Source organism: Podarcis pityusensis, assembly GCF_964106645.2.
Source record: "Podarcis pityusensis genome assembly, chromosome: 16".
NCBI classification, from domain to species: domain Eukaryota; kingdom Metazoa; phylum Chordata; class Lepidosauria; order Squamata; family Lacertidae; genus Podarcis; species Podarcis pityusensis.
The window spans coordinates 37,418,640-37,439,464 of NC_138041.1; the positions used below are offsets into that span (position 1 = coordinate 37,418,640).

Consider the following 20,825-nt stretch of genomic DNA (forward strand, 5'->3'; position numbering starts at 1 on the left):
GACTTTGAAACTGCCCACCCTATGTAGCTCAAGACCACTCCCCAGAAACATCATACATACATCACAGAAGGGGTGTAGCCCAAGACCATCCCCTTTCAATATTTTAATGCTGTATTTTAATGTTGTATTTAAGTTGTAATCATTCAACTTGTTTTTATTATTGCTTGTAAGCCGCCTGAGCCCGACCTCGGCTGGGGAGGGCGGGGTATAAATAAAAAATTATTATTATTATTATTAATAATACATCAGAGAAGGGGCAGACTACAACAGAAATCTGAGCGCGTTGTTTTTTCTCCTGTCTGCTAGGTTACTTGATTGGATTACCTGGGCATCCTGGCCACTCTCTTGTTTTCCTGAATCCAGGTGACAGGCTCACCCTATTCGTATCTTAAATGTGCCCTTAAGGCAGGATTTGTGAAAGAGACAGTGGGGAGATCTCCCATTTCCTTCGACCTTGCAGAGAAATATTTGAGGTCATTTTGGGAGAGAGAAAATGGTTTCAGGACTTTTCTGTGGGTTTCAGACACGTGGTTTACATATTTGTATGTGTTTGCTTGGTACATTTATGAACATCTATTTTATATATAAAAGGTAAAGGGACCCTGACCATTAGGTACAGTCGTGATCGACTCTGGGGTTGCGGTGCTCATCTTGCTTTACTGGCCGAGGGAGCCGGCGTACAGCTTCCAGGTCATGTGGCCGGCATGACTAAGCCGCTTCTGGAGAACCAGAGCAGCGCACGGAAACGGCGTTTACCTTCCCGCCGGAGTGGTACCTATTTATCTACTTGCACTTTTGATGTGCTTTCGAACTGCTAGGTGGGCAGGAGCAGGGACCGAGCAACGGGAACTCACCCCATTGCGGGGATTCGAACCGCCGACCTTCTGATCGGCAAGTCCTAGGCTCTGTGGTTTAACCCACAGCTTCACCCGCGTCCCTGTATTTTATATATAAAAGACCTTAAGGTTCTCATAACAATGGTAAATTTCAAAGTTACACACAGAAACCTGCTGTTCCTTAAAGTCCCTCCAAACTCTTGGTATTTTGCTTCAGTTAGCACTAGCTCATTTATTTTAAATTATTCTAAAGTAAGCCTTTACAATAGATCATCACTGTAATGAGCTGCACAGCATGGCTTTTTTCACTCCCCATTTATCTGGCAAGCAGATCTGCAGACATTTGCAAGCATCCTACTCACGCACACTCAAAATAAGTGTGACCTGCAGACCTGCAACTCTGAGAAAGCCTGATAGTGTTGATTTGATTATTCCGATTCTTTGTTGCTTACAAAGAAGTTGATGCAGCAAGTTTGTCTTACGGAGGAAAGTGTGGTTGCCCGCAGATTCTTCCAAGCATAAACGTGATTTATCACAAAGAGGCACAAAACCACCTTGCAGAAACTTTTTTTAAAAAACAAAACTCCAAGGCAGCAGAAGGGGGGGAAATGCATGCAATAATACTATAGGACTGCTGGAACTGTCCAGCTTCAAAATGCTGGTGACATCGGCATGGTTAGCTTGGCTTGCTTAAAGCACTCGTCAGGGGAAAAACTGGTACTTATTCATGAATTCATGACATAAATTCTTAAAAGAGAAGAGTGTCGTACTTTATCGGTTTCCCCCCACCCTTTTCAATTAAGCCTTCCAAAAGAACTGGAATAATTGTTGTTCATCTGTGTAAGGACATCAGAAGAATTCTGTTGGATCAGGCCCATCTAGTCCTGCCTCCTCTTCTCAAAGTGGACAACCAGAAGTCACTGGGAAGACTGCAAGCAGGACCTAAGCGGAGCAGTCATCTCCTCACTTGTGTTTCCTAGCAACTGGCTTTCAGATGCATGACCTCTACTACAAAGCCATCGTTGCCCGCAGTCATTGATAGCCTCATCTGTGAATTTGTCTAATCTCATTTTAAAGTCATCCAAGCTGGTGGTGATTACTGCCTCCTGTGGGAGCAAGTACCGTAGTTTAACTATTTGCTCTGTGAAGGACTCTCTTATGTTTCTTGAATCCTCCCAAGATTCAGCTACACTGGATGTTCAGTTCTAATACAGTGGTACCTCGGGTTACATACGATTCAGGTTACATACGCTTCAGGTTACAGACTCTGCTAACCCAGAAATAGTGCTTCAGGTTAAGAACTTTGCTTCAGGATGAGAACAGAAATCGTACTCCGGCAGCGCAGCAGCAGCAGAAGGCCCCATTAGCTAAAGTGGTGCTTCAGGTTAAGAACAGTTTCAGGTTAAGGACGGACCTCCGGAACGAATTAAGTACTTAACCTGAGGTACCACTGTACATAAATGAAGAAAGTGGATCAAATGGTTGCAGCAGAGAGGAACTCTGGATGCATAGTTACGGTGCATGCCCCAATCCCTAGAATTTGATGGGGGAGCAGTATCTGTTGGGATGTGAATGCTGTGACTGCACCTACAAATATTTGCACCTACAAACAGTTAAGAAACCGTTGATCACAAAATGCTTTGCCTCTCCAATGCTACATCTCTGAAGCCTCACAGCTTGGAGAACTGGGCTGTGGAAGCAACAAGATATTGTGTTTTCATGGTGCTTGAGGTTGAAGACGGAGGATAGTGCATTACCTCCAGAAATCAAGCGCTCTGCCCCGAGTCCTGGGGTTTTTTAAGACCCCAGAAAAAGATTAGTTTTACACACAAAAAAGCATGAGATGGGTATTGGGGCTCATGTTATGCAGTGCAGACCTGTCTTCTCTTTGCAAAAATCTAAGCATCGAGCATTTTGTGGAACTTCTGCAAGACCTCTCCTTCAAAGAGGCTTGTCTCAGACTCAGCATCGTAAGACGCAACAGCCACAATTTAATATTGCATCTTAATGGCTTGGAGCTCTCATCACACTTTGCAGCTCCCTAATCCTCTGGATGGGGCAGAGCAGAAGTCTAAACCAGACGCATCACCACAGAGACTCTATGCCTCCACTGAAAACTGACACAATACAAGACACGCCATGGAATCCTAAAAAAGAGAGAATATTTATTTTGGTTGTAAAAAAGTGCAATTGCATTGCTGAAAGAGACCAACCCAAGAGGTTGCCATGGAGCACCATTTTCATGCAACAAAAAATCTTTCACAAGGCTGAAAGGAGGGGCAGGTCTGAGATCCTCCCACAGCTCATTAAAAAGGAAAAGAAAGACAACCAATTAATTATAAAAGCTTTTATCGTTTGTAGTTGCAAAACAAGCAATTTTGCCCAGAACAATAATTGAGGAAATATACAATTATCTGTACTACTTGCAACCCCATTTATTAAGCAAAATGCAACTTTATGAGCATCATTCAGATTAAAGCAAGTCCCAAAATATCCACAACCTTCCAAAGTACAATCATATGGAAACTACCTCTCTGCAACGCTGGTACCTTTTCAAAGCCATACAGAATCTTGATTGCTCACCACCTGTCTGACTGAGGAAAATGATGGTAGAGTTCATAAGAAAAAGGTTCACCTGAGCAAAGGTAGGCAGTGTTAAGCATCTCTGGAGTGATACCCTTAGGAGACTAGATGCCAAGGAGAAAGGGTTCTTCAGCTCTTAACAGTCAGTCCAAGACACGGGTGGAGAACTTGTGCCCTGCCAAATGATGTCACTGGCCAGGCTGTCAGGGGCTGATGGGAGCTAGAGCTCACAAGTTCTCATCCCTGGTCCAAAAGGAAGTTTTTTCTCTGGTTCAGCTCATGAGGTGTGAAGACAGCTGTGATGAAGCTACTAAACCAGCCTTCACGCAGCCTGGTGGCATTTATGCATTTTGGACCAACTACTCCCATCACCTCCAGCCACCATGACCAAAATTCAGTGGCAATGGGAGATGTAATTCAAACATCTGGAGGGCACCATGTTGGGGAAGATGGTCTTAAAAGGAAAAGGATCCTTGCCATGTCCACATCTGGGTCAACCAAGCCAGCACTATTCATGCCACTGTATGCTAAGAGAAACAGCCAAACCTTGGGACACCCAAGGAGGCTCAGACTGAGCAAAACTGTGTGCATGTGTCTATTGCAGAGCTCCACACAAAGAACTCTCACGAACCCAACTCCATCTTTGCACTGAAGGCAAGTACCTGAGAGCAGCTTCTGAAAAGCAAAGAGGCTGACCTCTTTATGGTTTGCAGAGTAAAGATGGTCAGTGCTCCTGGAAAAGGTGGATGTTCCATTCCCAAGCTAAATGCTCTTGAGAAAACCAAGAGAAGCTAAACTGAAAACATTTCAGCAAATGGAGAGTTTAAAAACCTCTCTTTTGCAGAGTGCCACAACCTGACGAGAGCAAGGGAATGACAAGGGACAGCTCCTCAAACAGAAGAACACCTGCTGCTTTCAGAGCTGTTCAGCTGTTGGACAGGCATGAAGTCTCCTGTCCAGGTACCCACAACAGTTCATTCTCCTGCATCAGCCTCTTTCTCAGAGTCAGGAAGTGGCAACACTTGCAAATTCTGCTTGCTCAATGTGGTCAGCGGAATTTGCAGAGGCCCAGAGCCAATAGGACGATTGGCGGGGGGTGTTCCCCTGTATCAATCTTTGTTCACTAGGCCAGTTTCTGGAGTTGGTTGCAAATTTTAGAAGGAAATGGCAGTGGATTTTCAAAGTATGTTTGAAGAAATAGGAGAGTAGAGGAACTTGGGGCCACAAACAGAGACGGTTCTGAGCAACTGCCCGTCCCCCACTACAGCTTGAGGTTTAGTGTCTTGGGTTTTTTTTTTGCAAGAATCCTCTTCAAATACTGCTATGGCTGCCAACGTCTGAGAAAAACATTGAAATAACAGAACTGGGTGAAAGGGAGCTCATAGTTCTTTTCACACAACAACAGGTCAACTAGTGGCCCAGAGCCTAGATCTGGTCCGTGCCAGGAAGCTTCTGTCTATTTTATTAATTGTCAGGCTTGTATGAAATGATATGAGATGGTTCAGGAGCCTTCCTCACAATTTGGGGGAGAAAGGTGCTTGCTAGCTTTGCAGCCCCCTGCCTCCAATGCCACCAGAGCCAGCAGAAACCTCCCTGCCAAAAAGAAACCACCTTGTCAGCTGCTCTGCAGATGCTGGCAACTGATGCTCTACTCCAACATTAGTTGGAATTCTTGGCAGGTCACAGGACAAAACTGTTGCTACATTTTTAGGTAGCCTGCAGTCATTCTGATGCCGAGAAAACCCAAATTCATTGAGCAGGTGGGTTTTAAAATACTCCTCAACAGATATTGCATTGTTATGTGCATGGCTGTGGCTTCAGGGACAAGGTCCACTAAATAGGATGCTGAGGGTAACCGGAGAAAGCTGACTCTCCAGAGGCAGCCCACACTATGGAGAAAGGATGTATGGTACCAGTCCCTGTTATACCCAAGTAGGAGCTGGAGGGCTGAGAGAAGAAACCAGGAGCTGGGAAAGGAGCTGGGATAGCTCAGTCAGTAGAGCATGAGACTCGGGGTCAAGCCCAATGCTGGGCAAAAGATTCCTGCATTGCTGAGGGTTGGACTAGATGACCCTCGTGGTCTCTTCCAATTCTATGATTCTAATCTGGTCCCTCCTCCTGCAAATGTAGCTTACTGAGAGACAGCTATGGAGGACCAGTTCCAAGGAGGAGGAAGGTCCAAGGAGGTCCTGGATTATGCAGACCCCTGGTGAACTTTTAGATTTTAAAAATACAGACTTTTAAAAAGCACTTAAGATATTATTATTATTATTTAAAAGAGGGTGGAGCTAAATGCAATGTACAGAGACAACTGGGATAAGAAGAGTTGGGGAAGAAGAATGATTCACAGTATCAGGCCAGCCTCCTGCGCAGCTGCATGGAGTTCTTCTGGAACAGATGACCAGACAGACAGACAGACAGACACCACTATTCTAAATTAAATGCAACAAGCTGAAAAGGGCCTGAAAACAGGAAGCAGAATGGGATCTGTGCCAAATCTGCATTGTACATTCAGCAGCTATAAAATTCACAAATACTTATTAGTAGGGCTGCAATGTTTAATCAATTAATGGGTTATATTAATCGATTAAAGACCCCATGCCTTTTGACAAGCGAAAAAATTGCAGCAGACTCAAATGCATCTGTAGCTTGTTATAAATTATAAAAACTGTATATGACAAGCAGAATCTTAAGAGGCATTTCTTTTATACCCCACACCCCAAACATACGTTCTTTCTAGATGTTGTCTGCATATGTCATCATCTTAGTAGAGGTAGAGGCAGGCTGTGGGACACGTGTCCCCCCGCCCCCCCCCCAAAGCACAGCCTGCCTCTCAGGCGTAAATTCCCTCTGCTGGCCTTAAACCTTGGTTAATGTTAACCAGAGCCTGAAGTGACCTCCTGGTTAAGGAATATTATAGCTGAGCAGGGTGGTAGGAACTGAAGTGGCTTTTAAATGGCTAGAACATATCATGTTTCTAGGGACTTATTTCCTAAAGTTAAAAAGACAGTTCACATCTCTCTGGTGGCACTAAGTCATTTGTGTTAGGTTTTCAGGGACAGGCTTGCGGCCTGGGGCAACCAAGAAGCCACTGAAGGTGACCAGGCAGGCAAGTTTTGTTTTGGAAGCCATTAGCATGCCATTAAGATGTGTGGGCAGGCAGGCTACTGAACTTTTTGCTGGTGGGCTAGTAACTTTTGTGAACCCCTTTGCAAGGCTAACACACAGCCCAGAGGTTAAACTAGTTGCACAGGAGTTAAAAGGTCTCTGTTTAAGAACAGAATGAGCAAAGCTTAAAGAAACACTCTCCTGTGTAAAGGGGACGGGCGTGTCAGCATATCTTGGCTTCCCAAAGGCTACAAAGCTAGAGCGGATTTCACATTAACAAAATACATCCTGCATTCTGGGTACAGCTGTGAAAATTTTTAAATTTTCTCCTTTGGTTATGAATATATTTCCCACCCCAGTCACCAGTAAGGATCCAAAGGACTGCTTCTGATGCACCTGAACGTCTGCCAGGGTCCAGTGGGAGACAAGCAAACACTATGCCCCTTTCCCCTTCCCAAAGCCATTTCAAAATCTGCAGGGGAAGAGCGGGAGAAGAGCTGATCTAGTCCAGCATCCTGTTCCCACCGTAGCCAACCAACATAGCTTAGCTCTGGTTCAAAGGCGGTTTGCCTTTTACTACGGCAGCAGGAAGGAACTTTATGCTCTGTTACCTGCCAATACGGGTCATGTGGGTGCATAAGTCTTAGCCAGTGAAGGCTGAAGCCAGAATCCCAAGTAGAAGGGAGACCAAAAGTCCAGTAACAAAATATAAAAGCAAGTTATATTTTACAAAGATGGAAATGCATTTCCCTTTTAACACATGGCTCTGTCCTCTCCGTCCTCCTCTCCGAGCCACGATGCCTGAGGTCAAGTTGCAGAAAAACATCAGCACTGCATATATTTTCAGTATGTTGCATTGAAGGAGTGCTTCTATTGCTGGGTGCAGATATCTCACTCTGCGTAGTTACCTGAGTTGGCTTTCCCATTTGACCAAACCCAAGCACAGCATTTAACAATAGTCCCCCTTGGCTTCCCCCACCGCCACACATCTTTCTCAGCCAAGTGCCAAGGCCCCCCGATGTGCTGGAAGTTGAATCAACCACAAGGTCTCTCTGGGCCTCGGTAAGGCTTGGGCGTCTGTCGCGGCTTGAGGTCATGCTGTTGCCTTTGGTTAGGTTTCTGTTTTGTTGAGCTTGTGCATTGCCTCGGTAGCTTGTTCTGGCAAGCGAGACGGGTCAGAGAGAATGGAGGTGGTTATGCTCAAGTGGCGAAGAGTGTTCAAAACCACTAAGGATGGGAAGAGAAGCAAAAGAAAGAAACCAAGATTATTTGCCAAAAGAAGTGATGTAAGCTCAAGGGTGCTTTGCAGTAAAATTCCAACAAAGACACAAGTGCGCATACTAAGTGTGACCACAGCTGCACAACAGAGATTCTTGCAACGGAACAAGTCTATCATAAAAGTACTGTATTTTTCGCTCTATAAGACACACTTTTTCCCTCCTAAAAAGTAAGGGGAAATGTTGTGTGCATCCTATGGAGCGAATGCAGGGTGCGCAGCTATCCCAGATGCCAGAACAGCAAGAGGGATTGTTGCTTTCACTGTGTGATCCCTCTTGCTGTTCTGGCTTCTGGGATTCAGAATATTTTTTTTTTCTTGTTTTCCTCCTCCAAAACCTAGGTGCGTCTTATAGAGCAAAAAAATACGGTGCCCAGCTTGGGCTGTAATGGACCCTAGTCTATTTTATGCAACACAGAGGGTGTTGTAGCACACTGAACTGTGTATCACTCAAAACTATTGTGGACTGGTGGTTCCCCAGTCTGGAAGGTGGGCACACTACCTCTTCTACGGGGGGTTGAGTTCCCCGCAAAGGAGCAGCTGCACAGTTTGGGGTTGTTGCTTGATACCAACTTATCCCTAGAAGAGCAAGTGGCTCAGTCCTCTCTAAGGTGTGCCATCTTCCACCTCACCCCACATCCATTTTCTTTCCAGATACTTTTTTGTACTTCTGCCAACACTGGAGTTCCTCCAAGTCTGATGATACCTTCCCTCTTCTTTAGTCTACATAAGGATCCACAGTCAAAGAATGAGTTTGCTTTTAGCACATGGGATCCTGCTGTTCCATGGGGCTTCCAGTTTGGTTAGTTTCAGTAATGTAGTAAGATCCATTGTTCCCCACGATTCACTGGGTCTCGGAATACATACATTTTTGAAAAAAATCATGTCCATCATTGCTTGGTGCTAATCCTTCAAACTCATGTTTTTGCTCTCAAAAGCAATTTCCTTTTGACAACCAATTTGAGAGAAAATTTTGAATTCATAGATATTCAGAATCATTTGACCACTATCTTGCTTTTAATCGCCTCAGATTTTGACCCAAAAAAGCCAAAAAAACCTGGGAAAACATGCTCTCCATTTGTCTGATCTCTTCTATCTTTCCCAACCACCGCAGGGCAAAGAAGGAAGTAAAAAATGATCTCTGTTAGGATATCTGAATCTGCAGTGTGTATAGAGAGGTTTGGGTACTGATTCATTGTGTTCGGATTAGTGAACTTTCACATACCAAATGTTCATACAGCAGGACCTGAGTGCATTCAAGTTGGCTTATTTTTTTTAAAGTGCAAACAGAAAAATCTCCCCCTAGTCCGGATGCTGCTAGACTAGGAACTTCCAGCTTCCCTGACCATCGGACGTGCTAATTTGGGCTGATGAAAGTCGTACTCCAAATCAGACTACACCGGACTGGCTGAGTTAACAGCCTTGACTGAGACTCTCCACTGATGTTTCAGCTGCCACTATGGTGCTCCAGGAGGGAATCTGTGATAAACACCCCCTTGGAAACTCCCAACTCCTTACTTACTTGGCCTCAGGACAGGCAGGGAGCAGTGCTGGTCTACCCATGCCAGTGCTGTCTGGTTCAACTCTTCTAAGCTGGTTGTAGAGACCATTCCGTTGAATGTTTCAAACAATGGGTTAATTATGATGCTGAACTGCACAGCAATGTGAGTTAAGGGGAAAGTAAATACACACTCGCATTTTTGCAACAGAAAAGCACAACAGGGACTGTTCTAGAATTCATCGTGCATCTGGCTGAGGGCAGTTCTGGCAGCTAAGTCTTGACAAAGGAAACACATTGCTTAAAAAATCCCTAATGCTCATGTGCTTTCAGTACTCTGTCCAGAACCATGAGGACTAGGATAATGCTCTTTTAACAAAAATTAAAATTCTGGGGTTCTTTGGAAGCCACTAAATTTTCCATTAGAGGCCACTTCCCTACAGTGTCCTGCTCCACTTCCTCACTTGCTCTCAAAAGGCCTTCATGCCATGCAGAATTGACTCATCTGAATGCCTTTTTATCTTTGTTATGAATGGTGGCTAATCAAATAAAACTGCTACACTACACATGGAATTCACGGCTATCAGATGTGCTGTCAGCTACTGGTGGCTTTTTAATGGGGTTGAGCAAGGTGATGGGCAGATCAGTCAACAGCGAATAAAAGCCACAGGGCAGCTGAATGGAACCTGGATGCTCAGAGGCCTGATAATTCAGAGCACCAGGCACAGGGGACAAGCCAGGGGGGAAGGCTGGCAGGGTCAGTGCCTGAATGAAGTGAAGAGTTCGCTGCCTCCTGCCAAAATGGGATGCCGGGCTGATGGTCCAACCCTGTATGGCACTTCTTGCACAGTCCACTACTTTGTAGTGGGGCACCCCCAATATGGGAAACGCAACACAACGAGGCTTGGCTGATGCTGACAGCAAGAGCTTTTGGAAACGAGGCAAACACCCTTTTATTCTCCCAGGCCTTTTAGAACTATGCTATTTGTCCGCAGAATGGATTGTTTCTACTGGACTTTAAACTCTGTAATTGATACCTTGTGCTGATCTGGGGGCAGGAAATTGAACTGCTCATTTCAATTTATGTTTTAACGTTCGTACTTTTAGCATTTTTGAACTTGGTACAAACCACCCATAGGACTCTGTTGACTGGGCAATCAACAAATGCTCTAAGCAAGGCATGGCCGAACTTGGCCCTCCAGATGTTTTGGAACTACAATTCCCATCATCCCTGACCACTGGGTCCTGTTAGCTAGAGATGATGGGAGTTGTAGTCCCAAAACATCTGGAGGGCCAAGTTTGGCCATGTCTGCTCTAAGCAAATAAATAAGGAGATTACCCATCAGTTAACATTCTAGCCATGTTTGATGCTGATGTCTCTGCAGCTGTGGCTCGACCAATCTAACTGGTAGAAGCAGGAGCTGCTTGGGAAGCTGTAAGTCAAGAAGCAGCAACTGGGGACAGCAATATTAGTTTCAGGCCAGTCCTGTACGTAGCTATGTTCAAGGCTCAGACACAAACAAGGTCTTGAAATAGAAAGAAAAGAAAAGAAAAGGTCTTGAAATAGAAAGAAAAGAAAAAAGCTCCCTTCCTGCCAGAGCCTTCCTGTCTGATATACATCACAGGAAATGAGAAGTTATAATCTTAAACTGAAGCCTGGAGAATCTCCTCCCATCTCTCCACTATGTCAAAGCATCAAGGCTTCCGATGAGTTGTCTCTCCCACTGACTCAACAAAATCCTCTTGGGCTTTTAAGGGAGTTCAAAACCTAGAGAGCGCAACACATCCTGCTTGCCAATGTAGTTTCTGGATGACATGTTGCTTTCATTTTCAGGATGGGTGACCCCTTGCTGCGAAAGATACCAGCCTACTGCCGTTTCCATTAAAAAGAACCCCAGCAACCTCTAAGTCACTTTTGAAAGTAGGAATGCTGGCAAGGCAGAAGGCAGGTTCACATGACCCTTAGGCTTGGGTGGATTTAAGGGACAATCTAGTGGCATGCCTTGACTGCTAAAGTTAAGCTATAAATCTGCATCCTGAAGCAAGTGGCCTTTATCGCTAACTATGCACAAGACGTGGGTGCCAACAGCTGGCTGCCCTGGAAGCTCAATGGCCCTTGGCTTGCTGCAACAACGCAGTTCTAAGGGCTCTTATGTCATGCTAAGATTCTGCTCTTAGCATGTCCCAGCGGCTGCAGTTGAAGCCTTTAGGAGCTGCCTGTCTGAGTAGATAGTGCTGAGATCAGTGAACTGAGATCAGGGTCAGACCAACAATGGCAGGCGCTCATTTGCATGCATGGGAAAAGGATACGATCCAGAACTTCCAATTCTGCAGGGTCCTGCTCCTGACGTATTCCTCAAACATGCTCCGCATCTGATCAAACCTGTGCCGTGTGATGGGAACACCCGTAGCAGGGAGCTGCTGCTGACAAGAACTGAAGAATAAAAAGAGAAAACTATGAAACGCTTCCCTCCACTGTTAAGTCTGGGGGCTTCCAGGCTGGTGTTTATTGCGGGGTCTGTGCTGCTCACGCACACAAGTTTTTCTGCAGTGCTCACACAACACTGCCAGCCCATATTCCCTCATTCCCTTAATCTAAACTTATTCTTTCCATAAAAAATTCAATAGGCGTAAAAGGTCTGCAGCCAATGACCCATTTGTGATAGTTAAGTCCCCACCTGGAAGCACCAATTGAAAGAAAAATATAAAACCAAAGATCAGTTAGGACTAAATAGCAAGAGATTGCTTTGTTCTGTCTGAGTATTGTTGCTGGGACAACCCAGCCAGAAGGGCGGGGTATAAATAAAAATTAGTAGTAGTAGTAGTAGTAGCAGTAGTAGTATTGTGGTGATTTTCAGTAGCTTTATTCATTTGTTTGAAAACATTTTCAGGATCCTTTCTGGGCAAATGCCCATCCAAAGTGGCTTAAAGACAAAAGAAAAGATAAAAATCGGACAAAATTTAGAACCCTTGACATAAAATTACAGAACTGGAGAGAACATTAATTGAGCCAGACAGTTGCCCAGCTAACAAACACCACCCCTGCAAGGTCTGTTGAAAAAGATGGGAGGGAGTTCCATAGCCATGAGGCCCTCGGAGAAGGACCCCTCCCTCGTGGACACCCACCTCACCAACCTGGAGGTGGGTGGAAGAGCAGGCACCAGGCTGGGAAGGCCAATGCAGCTGGAAACAGTTGCTGCGACAGAGAAAAGGCTTTCGGGTTGACCCAGCAGGTGGTATTACTTGAAGACAGAAGAAAGTGCTGCTACCCCTAATACTCAGTCCATGCTTGTGTACCAGGCAGCATTTACTGGGGTGTGCACTGGGACCAGTTAAGTTTCTGCGGAAACACAGCTGTGGGAATTCACTTCCTGAATCCCTCGTTTAGTATTATTCTGACATCCTTTCGTGCCTATACTGGCCCTGATGGGAATGGTCGCCTGTCTCTGTTAGAAAGGGAAAGAGAGAGCCCGTATGGCTTTCAACCCTCACATGATGGCAGCATTCAGATCCTCAATCTCTTCCCGGAGGCGCTTGGCTTCTTCTTGCATCTGGGATCTCTCCTGTTGAAGCTTCGCGATATATTCCACCGTCTTCTGGAGTGTGAGGGCATGGCTGATCTGCAGCAGATACAAAAAGGCGCTCATTGTGAGTGAGCTCAGCAAACTTGAGAGTCAATGCAGTGAGGAGGGCAGAGTGTCAGTTCAAACCTGCACTCAACCAGGCAGCTCCCTAACCTTGAGTCAGTCCGTCAGTTGCCCTCTCGGCCTAGCTTAAACCTCACAGGGTTGTTTTGTGGATAAAGGTGTGGGGAGAGAACTATGTTTACTGTGCCCTAAGGCTGTGTGCCTACAAAAGTTCAAGGAAAAGGAAGGAGGACGAGAAACCACTGGTGTGTGTCCATTTGTGTGTGCGCGCACACACACACACACACACACACACACATGCACACACAGCCATTTCTATGCCATGATTCTGTGGGAGTGCAGGAAACTTGAAGCATGTAGAAATGGGAGCAGATTTCAGCATCCTGAGAAGCATGTAAGAAAAGCCTGCTGGATCAAGCCAATAGCCCATCTAGTCTAGCAACCTGTTCTCAGTCGCCAACCAGATGCCTGAGGGAGACCCTCGAGGTAAAGGTACCCCTGACCATTAGGTCCAGTCGTGGCCGACTCTGGGGTTGCAGCACTCATCTCGCTTTACTGGCCAAGGGAGCCGGCGTACAGCTTCCGGGTCATGTGGCTAGCATGACTAAGCCGCTTCTGGCGAAACCAGAGCAGTGCACGGAAATGCCGTTTACCTTCCCACCGGAGCGGTACCTATTTATCTACTTGCACTTTGACGTGCTTTCGAACTGCAAGGTGGGCAGGAGCAGGGACCAAGCAACAGGAGCTCACCCCGTTGCGGGGATTCAAACCGCCGACCTTCTGATCAGCAAGCCCTAGGCTCTGTGGTTTAGACCACAGCGCCACCTGCGTCCCGTTCTAGTCTAGCAACCTGTTCTCAGTCGCCAACCAGATGCCTGTGGGAGACCTTCTAGCAGAACAAAAAAACTCTCCCCCACACCCCAGTTTCCAGCAACTGGTAGGCCAACCGTGAAGGCAGAGCACAGCCGTAATGGCCAGAAGCCATTGAAAGCATTCTCCATGAATCTGTTGAATCCTCTTTTAAAGCTATCCTTCTTGTCAGCAACCACAGTCTCCAGTGGGAGAGAGCTCCACAATTTAACTCTATGCTGTGTGAAGAAGTACTTTTATCAACAGTTTTCATTAGCAATACAAAACAAGCTTCTAGCCCTCACAGATGTAAATATATGATTCAAAGTGTGTAGGCCATGGCTGTTCAAATCACAGAAGCTAAAGGAGTGAGCCAGAATCAGATAACCAAGTGGTTAGGGCAGGGCTCCAGTTGCCTGAACAGCTCCTGCTCTTGTGACTAGCCAAACCAAAATAAATTACATTAATTAACTGGAAGAACATGTGAGGACAAAAATCACTCCCATCCCAAATGATGCACATTTGCTGAATTTATACAGGTTGCCAGACTGTATACGTTTATACAGAACTTCACGATTTGGTGGATGCTGCCGGCAGTAGTAGGTGAGAGAGATGGAGCAGGAGATGGAGGATCCCAGCACACAACTTACCGATTTAGAGTTTGCTGACACCAAGCTGTTCAGGGTGCTAAAGCCGATCTTGATATTGAACCTTCGCTTCTGTTCTGCTGAAATATGCTTCATCCTGCGACTCTGTACCAAGTAGAAATGTGGCTCTTTTAGTTGCTTCCATAGATGCTGCCTTACTTTCACCATCAACCTCTACAGCGGAGCTTTGCCACAATGCCAGAAAGGGCCCCTTCCCAGTGCCAACGCCAACTTCTTGGCACAACAAGGTTAATAAAAGACCAGAGACCAGCAGCTGTGAACAAGCCAAGGAGCAGCCAGGCCACAGAAAAAGGTTGGTTAGGAAGGTTCAGAATTCGCTGGACTCAATGACAACCAGGGCGAAGACTCCAAAGCAGCCCTGTCATCCTTTTGGCTTAAGGCAGCCTTTGCCAACCTGGTGCCCTCCAGATGTTTTGCACTACAGCACCCCTTAGACTGTGCTGGATGGCGCTGATGGGAGCTGCAGTTCAAAACAACTGGAGGGCACCAGGTTGGCAAAGGCTGCCTTAATGTAAATAAGACCAGGGATGTGTAAGAAAAATAAACCTTTCCCTCCACTTCCTCTGCAATCTTCATTGTACAGTGGTACCTTGGGTTACATACACTTCAGGTTACATATGCTTCAGGTTACAGACTCCACTAACCCAGAAACAGTACCTCGGGTTAAGAACTTTGCTTCAGGATGAGAACAGAAATTGTGCTCCGGTGGCGCGGCGGCAGCAGGAGGCCCCATTAGCTAAAGTGGTGCTTCAGGTTAAGAACAGTTTCAGGTTAAGAACGGACCTCCGGAAGGAATTAAGTACTTAACCCGAGGTACCACTGTACTTTTATTTCTATACTGTAAGCTCCTTGAGGCAATGACCTGCCCTCATTCTTTGTAAAATAATCCTATTACTATATAAGCAACCATCCTTCAACCTATCCCAGGCTATCACATGCAGAACAGTGGGTTCCTCCAGGCCATTAATGCTGTGATGGGTGAATAAAGGAACCACAGAAGGCCAAACCACCAACCTTAAAAGCAGTCATCTGAGGATCAGCTGCAGTTTTCCCTGAGCAGCTGTTCTGTGGGGACTGAGGGCTGGCACTGAGGTCCGAAGGGCATGGCGAGGCCTGACATTCTCGGCCTTTGAAAGAGAGGGGGGGAGATAACCCACAATCAGTCCAAGGGAATTCCTGACAACAGATTAAATGATCAAGCAGCAACCTCTCTAGGGATTTTTTTTGATACTCTGAAGAGCATTCTTTAAAAAAAAATTAATCTATTTTGTTTAAAATATTTTTATACCACCTTTCAAAGCAAAAGCCCTCTCAAGGTGGACAAGGAATAAAACCATAACACAAAATATACAGATGCAAGTGCAATCAACTAAAGGAGCAGCAGCACTAAAATACAATTTCAATGCAATGGTCTGGTTCAGACATAATGCTAAAGTGAAGATAATGTTAACCATAGTTTCAGATGAGGTACCTGGTAGACAAACGCTTAATCCTTGGTTTATTACATCGCAGTTAAAAACACCAGCCAGCTCTTGAGAGTGTTTGAATTTGCTGCTGCTCTTTACTCTGTAGCTTTTGTGTTGGTGAAGACTCTTTAACCAGAGTTAAGAAGACGGACCACATTCTCACATAATCCTACGACATTAATTAAGGTTTACGAATCAACTACAAACCTTGGTTAATGAGCAACCTTTAACCTGGGCTGGGTTCACACATTATGCTAAGCCAGTCTGATAAACCATGCTCTTGCATTATGTGTGAACCAGGCCAATCTGGGGCTCCTTGGAATGTCTTCATTATTTTTTTCTCTGTGTCAGTAATAATGAACAAGTTTCCTCTAAAAAGGACACAGTAACTGTCCTTTCCTCTGCCAGTGCACAACTCTCCCTCCCCACCTCTCTTCTCCCCCAACCTTAAACTGTCCACAACATCAATGTCTCGCATTGAATATAACTAATCTGTAGAAAGGACTTTGTGATCTGAAAAGAGAGATGATGTACTTTTGAACCTCAAGAAAATCTTTAATAAAAGCAATAAAAAGGCAACGAGTGACTGCTGGGTGTGATCTAGGCGCATTCTTAGCTGACTCAGAGCAGGGGGAGAGTTCACTAAGCTTGCACTGAATGAACATGAGCCTGAGAACATGTGCAAGAATCCTCTGTCATTTTTCAGGAGCCCGAAGTGGATGCACAGGGGATAAATGATGTGGCAGAGTTTCCCTAAGACAGAAAGCTTGAAAGCCACTTGTTCTACAGCAGCCATGTCACTTTATTTTTATTCACCAGTAGGCAGCCTGTGAGCTACAACAGCTCCTTTCCTCTACTCCCCATTCTCTGTTGTCCTGAGACCCCAGTCCTGGCAAGCATGCTCCTTTAGAATACTGAGCATGTACACATGCTTGCACGCGCATAGTATCCTACTAGAACTCAAGAGACAAACCAAAGTTCAACAAAGTACATGCTGTTCACACAGAAAAGTTCTATGTTCTGTCCCTGCAGTCTCCAAGCAAAGGAATCTCTGGGAAAGGTTGCTCTCTGTCCAAGATCCTGTGTAAGGCTGCTACCAATCAGAACAGCAGTTTCATACAGTAATGACTGCTGTGTCTGGGATGGTCCTAGCAGTCAGAATGAACACGTGTGAGAGGGAGATCTGGCCTGCCTAACGATTTATACACTTATCCAGACACTGATATCACCAAGAGCAGCTTCACAGCACTTCCCCCAGTTTGGTTAGCTGGGCCCTGACACTACCATTCAGGCTCCAGTCAAAACATTTGAGCTTATCTAGATATTTTAAAAGATTTTGCCAATTTAGCCAAAGTTAAGTCTACTTAAAAGTGTTTTCATGTTATGGTTATTTGTTTTCTTTATCTATTTATCTATTACAGTCATACCTTGGGATAAATACACTTCAGGATAAGTATTTTCGGGTTGCGCTCCACGGCGGCCCGGAAGTAACGGAGCACGTTACTTCTGGGTTTCACCACTCATGCATGCGCAGATGGTCAAAATGACGTCACGCGCATGCGCGAAAGTGGCGAAACGCGACCCGCGCACATGCGCAGTCGTGTCTTACATTCTGTTCAGGATGAGAATGGGGCTCTGGAACGGATCCAGTTCGCATCCTGAGGTACCACTGTATTTTAAGGACCTTTTAAATCCACCCTTCATCAGTTGTTCCTGGGGTGGATTACATGTTTTAAAACAATTTAGAAAATACAGTCTAACCAAAATAAGACTAGACCATAATCTAAATTAAATATAGAATAAAAATTCCATCACACCAATTCCAGCAGCAGTTTTAATACATGGCCATGCACTCTACTATGTAATGTAATGGGCAGTATTTATTTCAGAATGTTTTAAATAAACACACAAATATGTAACTCTTTCCACCCATCATTCGTAAGTTGATTTCTGCAATTGCCTTGTGGGATATCAATCACTTCATACTTTTCAGATCAGTGCCTGCAGAAGAACCATTTCAACAGATGGACACACCTTGAGGAGCAAAGCTCCCCACCACACACTGTGGCTTGAGGGCCTCTCTCTGTCTGACATGGGGCACTCATGAGTTAAACAGAGCACTGCGGCAGGAAGAGTCCAGTGCTGAAAACAGAGGCTGCAGAGCAGGCCCTCAAGTTTCCCTGGAGCTGATCAAGCGCCCTCTGAATCTTTGCAGATGCCCATGCCCAAATCCTCTTGATGCACATTTGAATGCAGCAAGGGATGCTTCCATTCCAGGATTTGCATTTCTTCAACTTACTGGGTGAAGGCGAGGGGACCTGTGAGCAGGTCTTGTGGGAAGGGGCCTGCTCGCCTTTCACCAGCACTTCCTGGATTGCACTGGAAGAAAAAAGATGCGGAACAGCAGCTTGGACTGGCTGGGGGCTTGGAGCCTGCTGGCCTGGGCTGCTGAGCAGAATACCGCTGTGGAATTCTGTTGCTCTGGGTGCCTGGGAACAAAATGCAGAGAGAAAAACGCAAGGCATGTCTTGTAGGTTGGCACCTCCCAGCACCAGATGCCCTGCCTTCCCCCATTCCCTGCCCCAAGACAGACATTGTGCTTCTTACTCTGGCCATTCCAGAAGGTGCAATTACAACATTGGGCTGAGACATCCTTGGGGACCAAACCCCTTCTCTTTTCAATGGCGCTGGAGTTACAATCACAGCTCTGGACTGTCCCTGAAAGGCAGCTGAAAAACACAGCAGAAGGAGGAACCAGGAGAGGAAGAACAAGAGAACCACAACCTAGGGAAGGAGCATCCTTTGATGGAGCCACATTGGGCGTTTCCATCCAGCATTTAAAACACACCATTTTAAGTATGACATTATTCTTATGTTTTCAACATGTCCACACATAAGCTTATCCCTGGCTAATAGTGAAAATTTGTGGTTGTGGAATTAGAACAGACCTGTTGAAATCAATGAGACTATATTCCACCAACTCTAATAGTCCACGAGGAAGTATTGATCTAACCCAATGATTTTTGCCTCCTGTGCTCTGCACTGCCCTTCAGAACATGGAGAGATGGAAGTGCAAATAACTGGATTACAGTCCATGGCATGGCATGGTACACTTGATATATGGGCCAGTTCATTTTGTGACACATGTGGTCCAATCCAGTTCAAGTGTATATAGACATAGTGTGAGTAGTAACCCCGATGTGGGTCAGCACTCATCATTTTTTGGTCACACATGTACAACCTTAAGAACTGAGCTCAGGAGCAAACAGTTATTTCCATTTGTAGCAGACGTTGGCTGCGCATGTCTGCCCTTGGCCAGGATTCAGCTCTGGCTCCTAGTGCAAGGCGCTGATTGACTAGATTCTGTGACAATCACAAACTACCACCTCAGTGGTATATTTTAAAAGAATGGCAGGTTTTTAAAAAGTTCCAGCTATTTAATGAGGAGAAATGGCACAAGTCTAGAGCATGAGGAAACAGATATAAAGAAACAGGAAATGAAATGCTGGAGCCAGATAATTATGACACGGTTGATTAAATTAGTGTCACAGGAACAGGGTGGGTCTTAAAAACACACTCAGTTGTCAAAGGCCAAGGTAAAGACTATCTCACCCCTTATAGACCCAATCAATCACTGCATTCTGCAGGTGAAGGCCTCCTGCAGATGTCAGGAATTCCCTCGCTTGGAATATTAGACCAACACAGTCTCGGTTGTCTTTTTGGTGCCTAGTGTAGACTTTCATCTTCCAACAAGCCTTTTAAGCTGAAATTTTCCCCAGTCTGCATCTGTACTGGTTTTAGTATGTTTGTCACTTGCTACCCTGGGCTTTTTTGGGAGAAAGGGTGGGAAATTAATTAACAAACAAATCAATAACAAAGAGGAGCATCTTCAGCACACATCAGAAACTATACAGTATAACCAAGGAGCTGCCACAGGGAGTGCCCTCTTATGGGCTGCTTGCATGAACTTCTGAGGGTGGTAGAACTACCAAGAGGATTTCCCTCTGCTGATCTTAACACCTGAGAATGTTTTAAAGGAGAGAGTTGGTCTTTCAGGTATTTGGGGCCTATGTGTGTAATTTAGACAAGTAAAGGAGTGTGTGTGTGTGAAAGGAGAGCTCAACCCACAGCAGGGCAGGAGGGAAGCTCTGGTTCCTGATTGTACCTATTCCTGACTGCAAGATCTGAACACAGGCTTAAGTATTTATTTCTGTGAGGCACAGGGACTACAGACTAAGAACATGAGGTAGGTTTGCCATTTTGCCACAATGGTGCTCTATGGAAATCCCAACACAACGCATCTATCCCCGAATGCACCCTTTTGGAAACTAAAGCCATTACTGAAGTATCAAAACCATCACACTTCTCTAGGATATTTGCTGTGACACTCTACATGAAAAACAAAATAGCAAATGAGTGTTTGAACCGATACATCAGTCTTACTTATCTACAGCTTTAAAGTATGAACTTTAACATTGTGAAATCTCTGTTATTCTCAATTATCCAAAACAGTCTTTTAAAATAATACAAATAATGTCAAAATTACAAAAAGAGAAGAACAGCTCCAGCTGATTAGCTGGCACCATCCTGTGGAGAAAGCTGAGATCTTAAAAATTATCTCTTTCAGTTCAGGCTTTCAGGCCCATTAAATAATTAAGCTTTGGAATGTATCAGAAGCAGGTCAGTAGCCTCATGTTACAAGAGGGGGAAACAAGTCACAGACTGGGAGAGTTGCTTGCCCAGAGCTCTTGAATAACAAGGAGGCCAGCAGTGGCACCCAGGAGCTGGTGGAGACCCCCGGAGAGGCTCAGCAGTAAAGCCCCTGTCCCATTTTCAATGCCTGCCAGCTGCAGTTATGAACAAGGGCAGAGAAAGGCCTCTGCGGAGCCAGCTG

At 45.4% G+C, this 20,825-nt stretch overlaps 1 protein-coding gene across 2 annotated transcripts in view; it reads right to left on the reverse strand.

Annotated features, from left to right (window-relative positions):
* Positions 1 to 2,981: 2,981 nt before the first annotated feature.
* The window catches only part of MLXIP (MLX interacting protein), a 58,065-nt gene continuing 40,221 nt past the window's right edge, over positions 2,982 to 20,825 (reverse strand). The window contains exons 10-17 of one of the 2 annotated variants that reach the window (XM_080985110.1): positions 18,539 to 18,660; positions 18,231 to 18,420; positions 15,480 to 15,592; positions 14,448 to 14,549; positions 12,794 to 12,921; positions 11,612 to 11,735; positions 9,326 to 9,455; positions 2,982 to 7,754 (exon numbers count right to left, since the gene is read on the reverse strand). In XM_080985110.1, coding sequence (XP_080841236.1) covers positions 7,639 to 7,754; positions 9,326 to 9,455; positions 11,612 to 11,735; positions 12,794 to 12,921; positions 14,448 to 14,549; positions 15,480 to 15,592; positions 18,231 to 18,420; positions 18,539 to 18,660 — 1,025 coding nt within the window. In that variant the 3' untranslated portion in view covers positions 2,982 to 7,638. The remainder of the gene's footprint in view (positions 7,755 to 9,325; positions 9,456 to 11,611; positions 11,736 to 12,793; positions 12,922 to 14,447; positions 14,550 to 15,479; positions 15,593 to 18,230; positions 18,421 to 18,538; positions 18,661 to 20,825) is intronic. The other variant, XM_080985111.1, reaches the window with a different exon arrangement.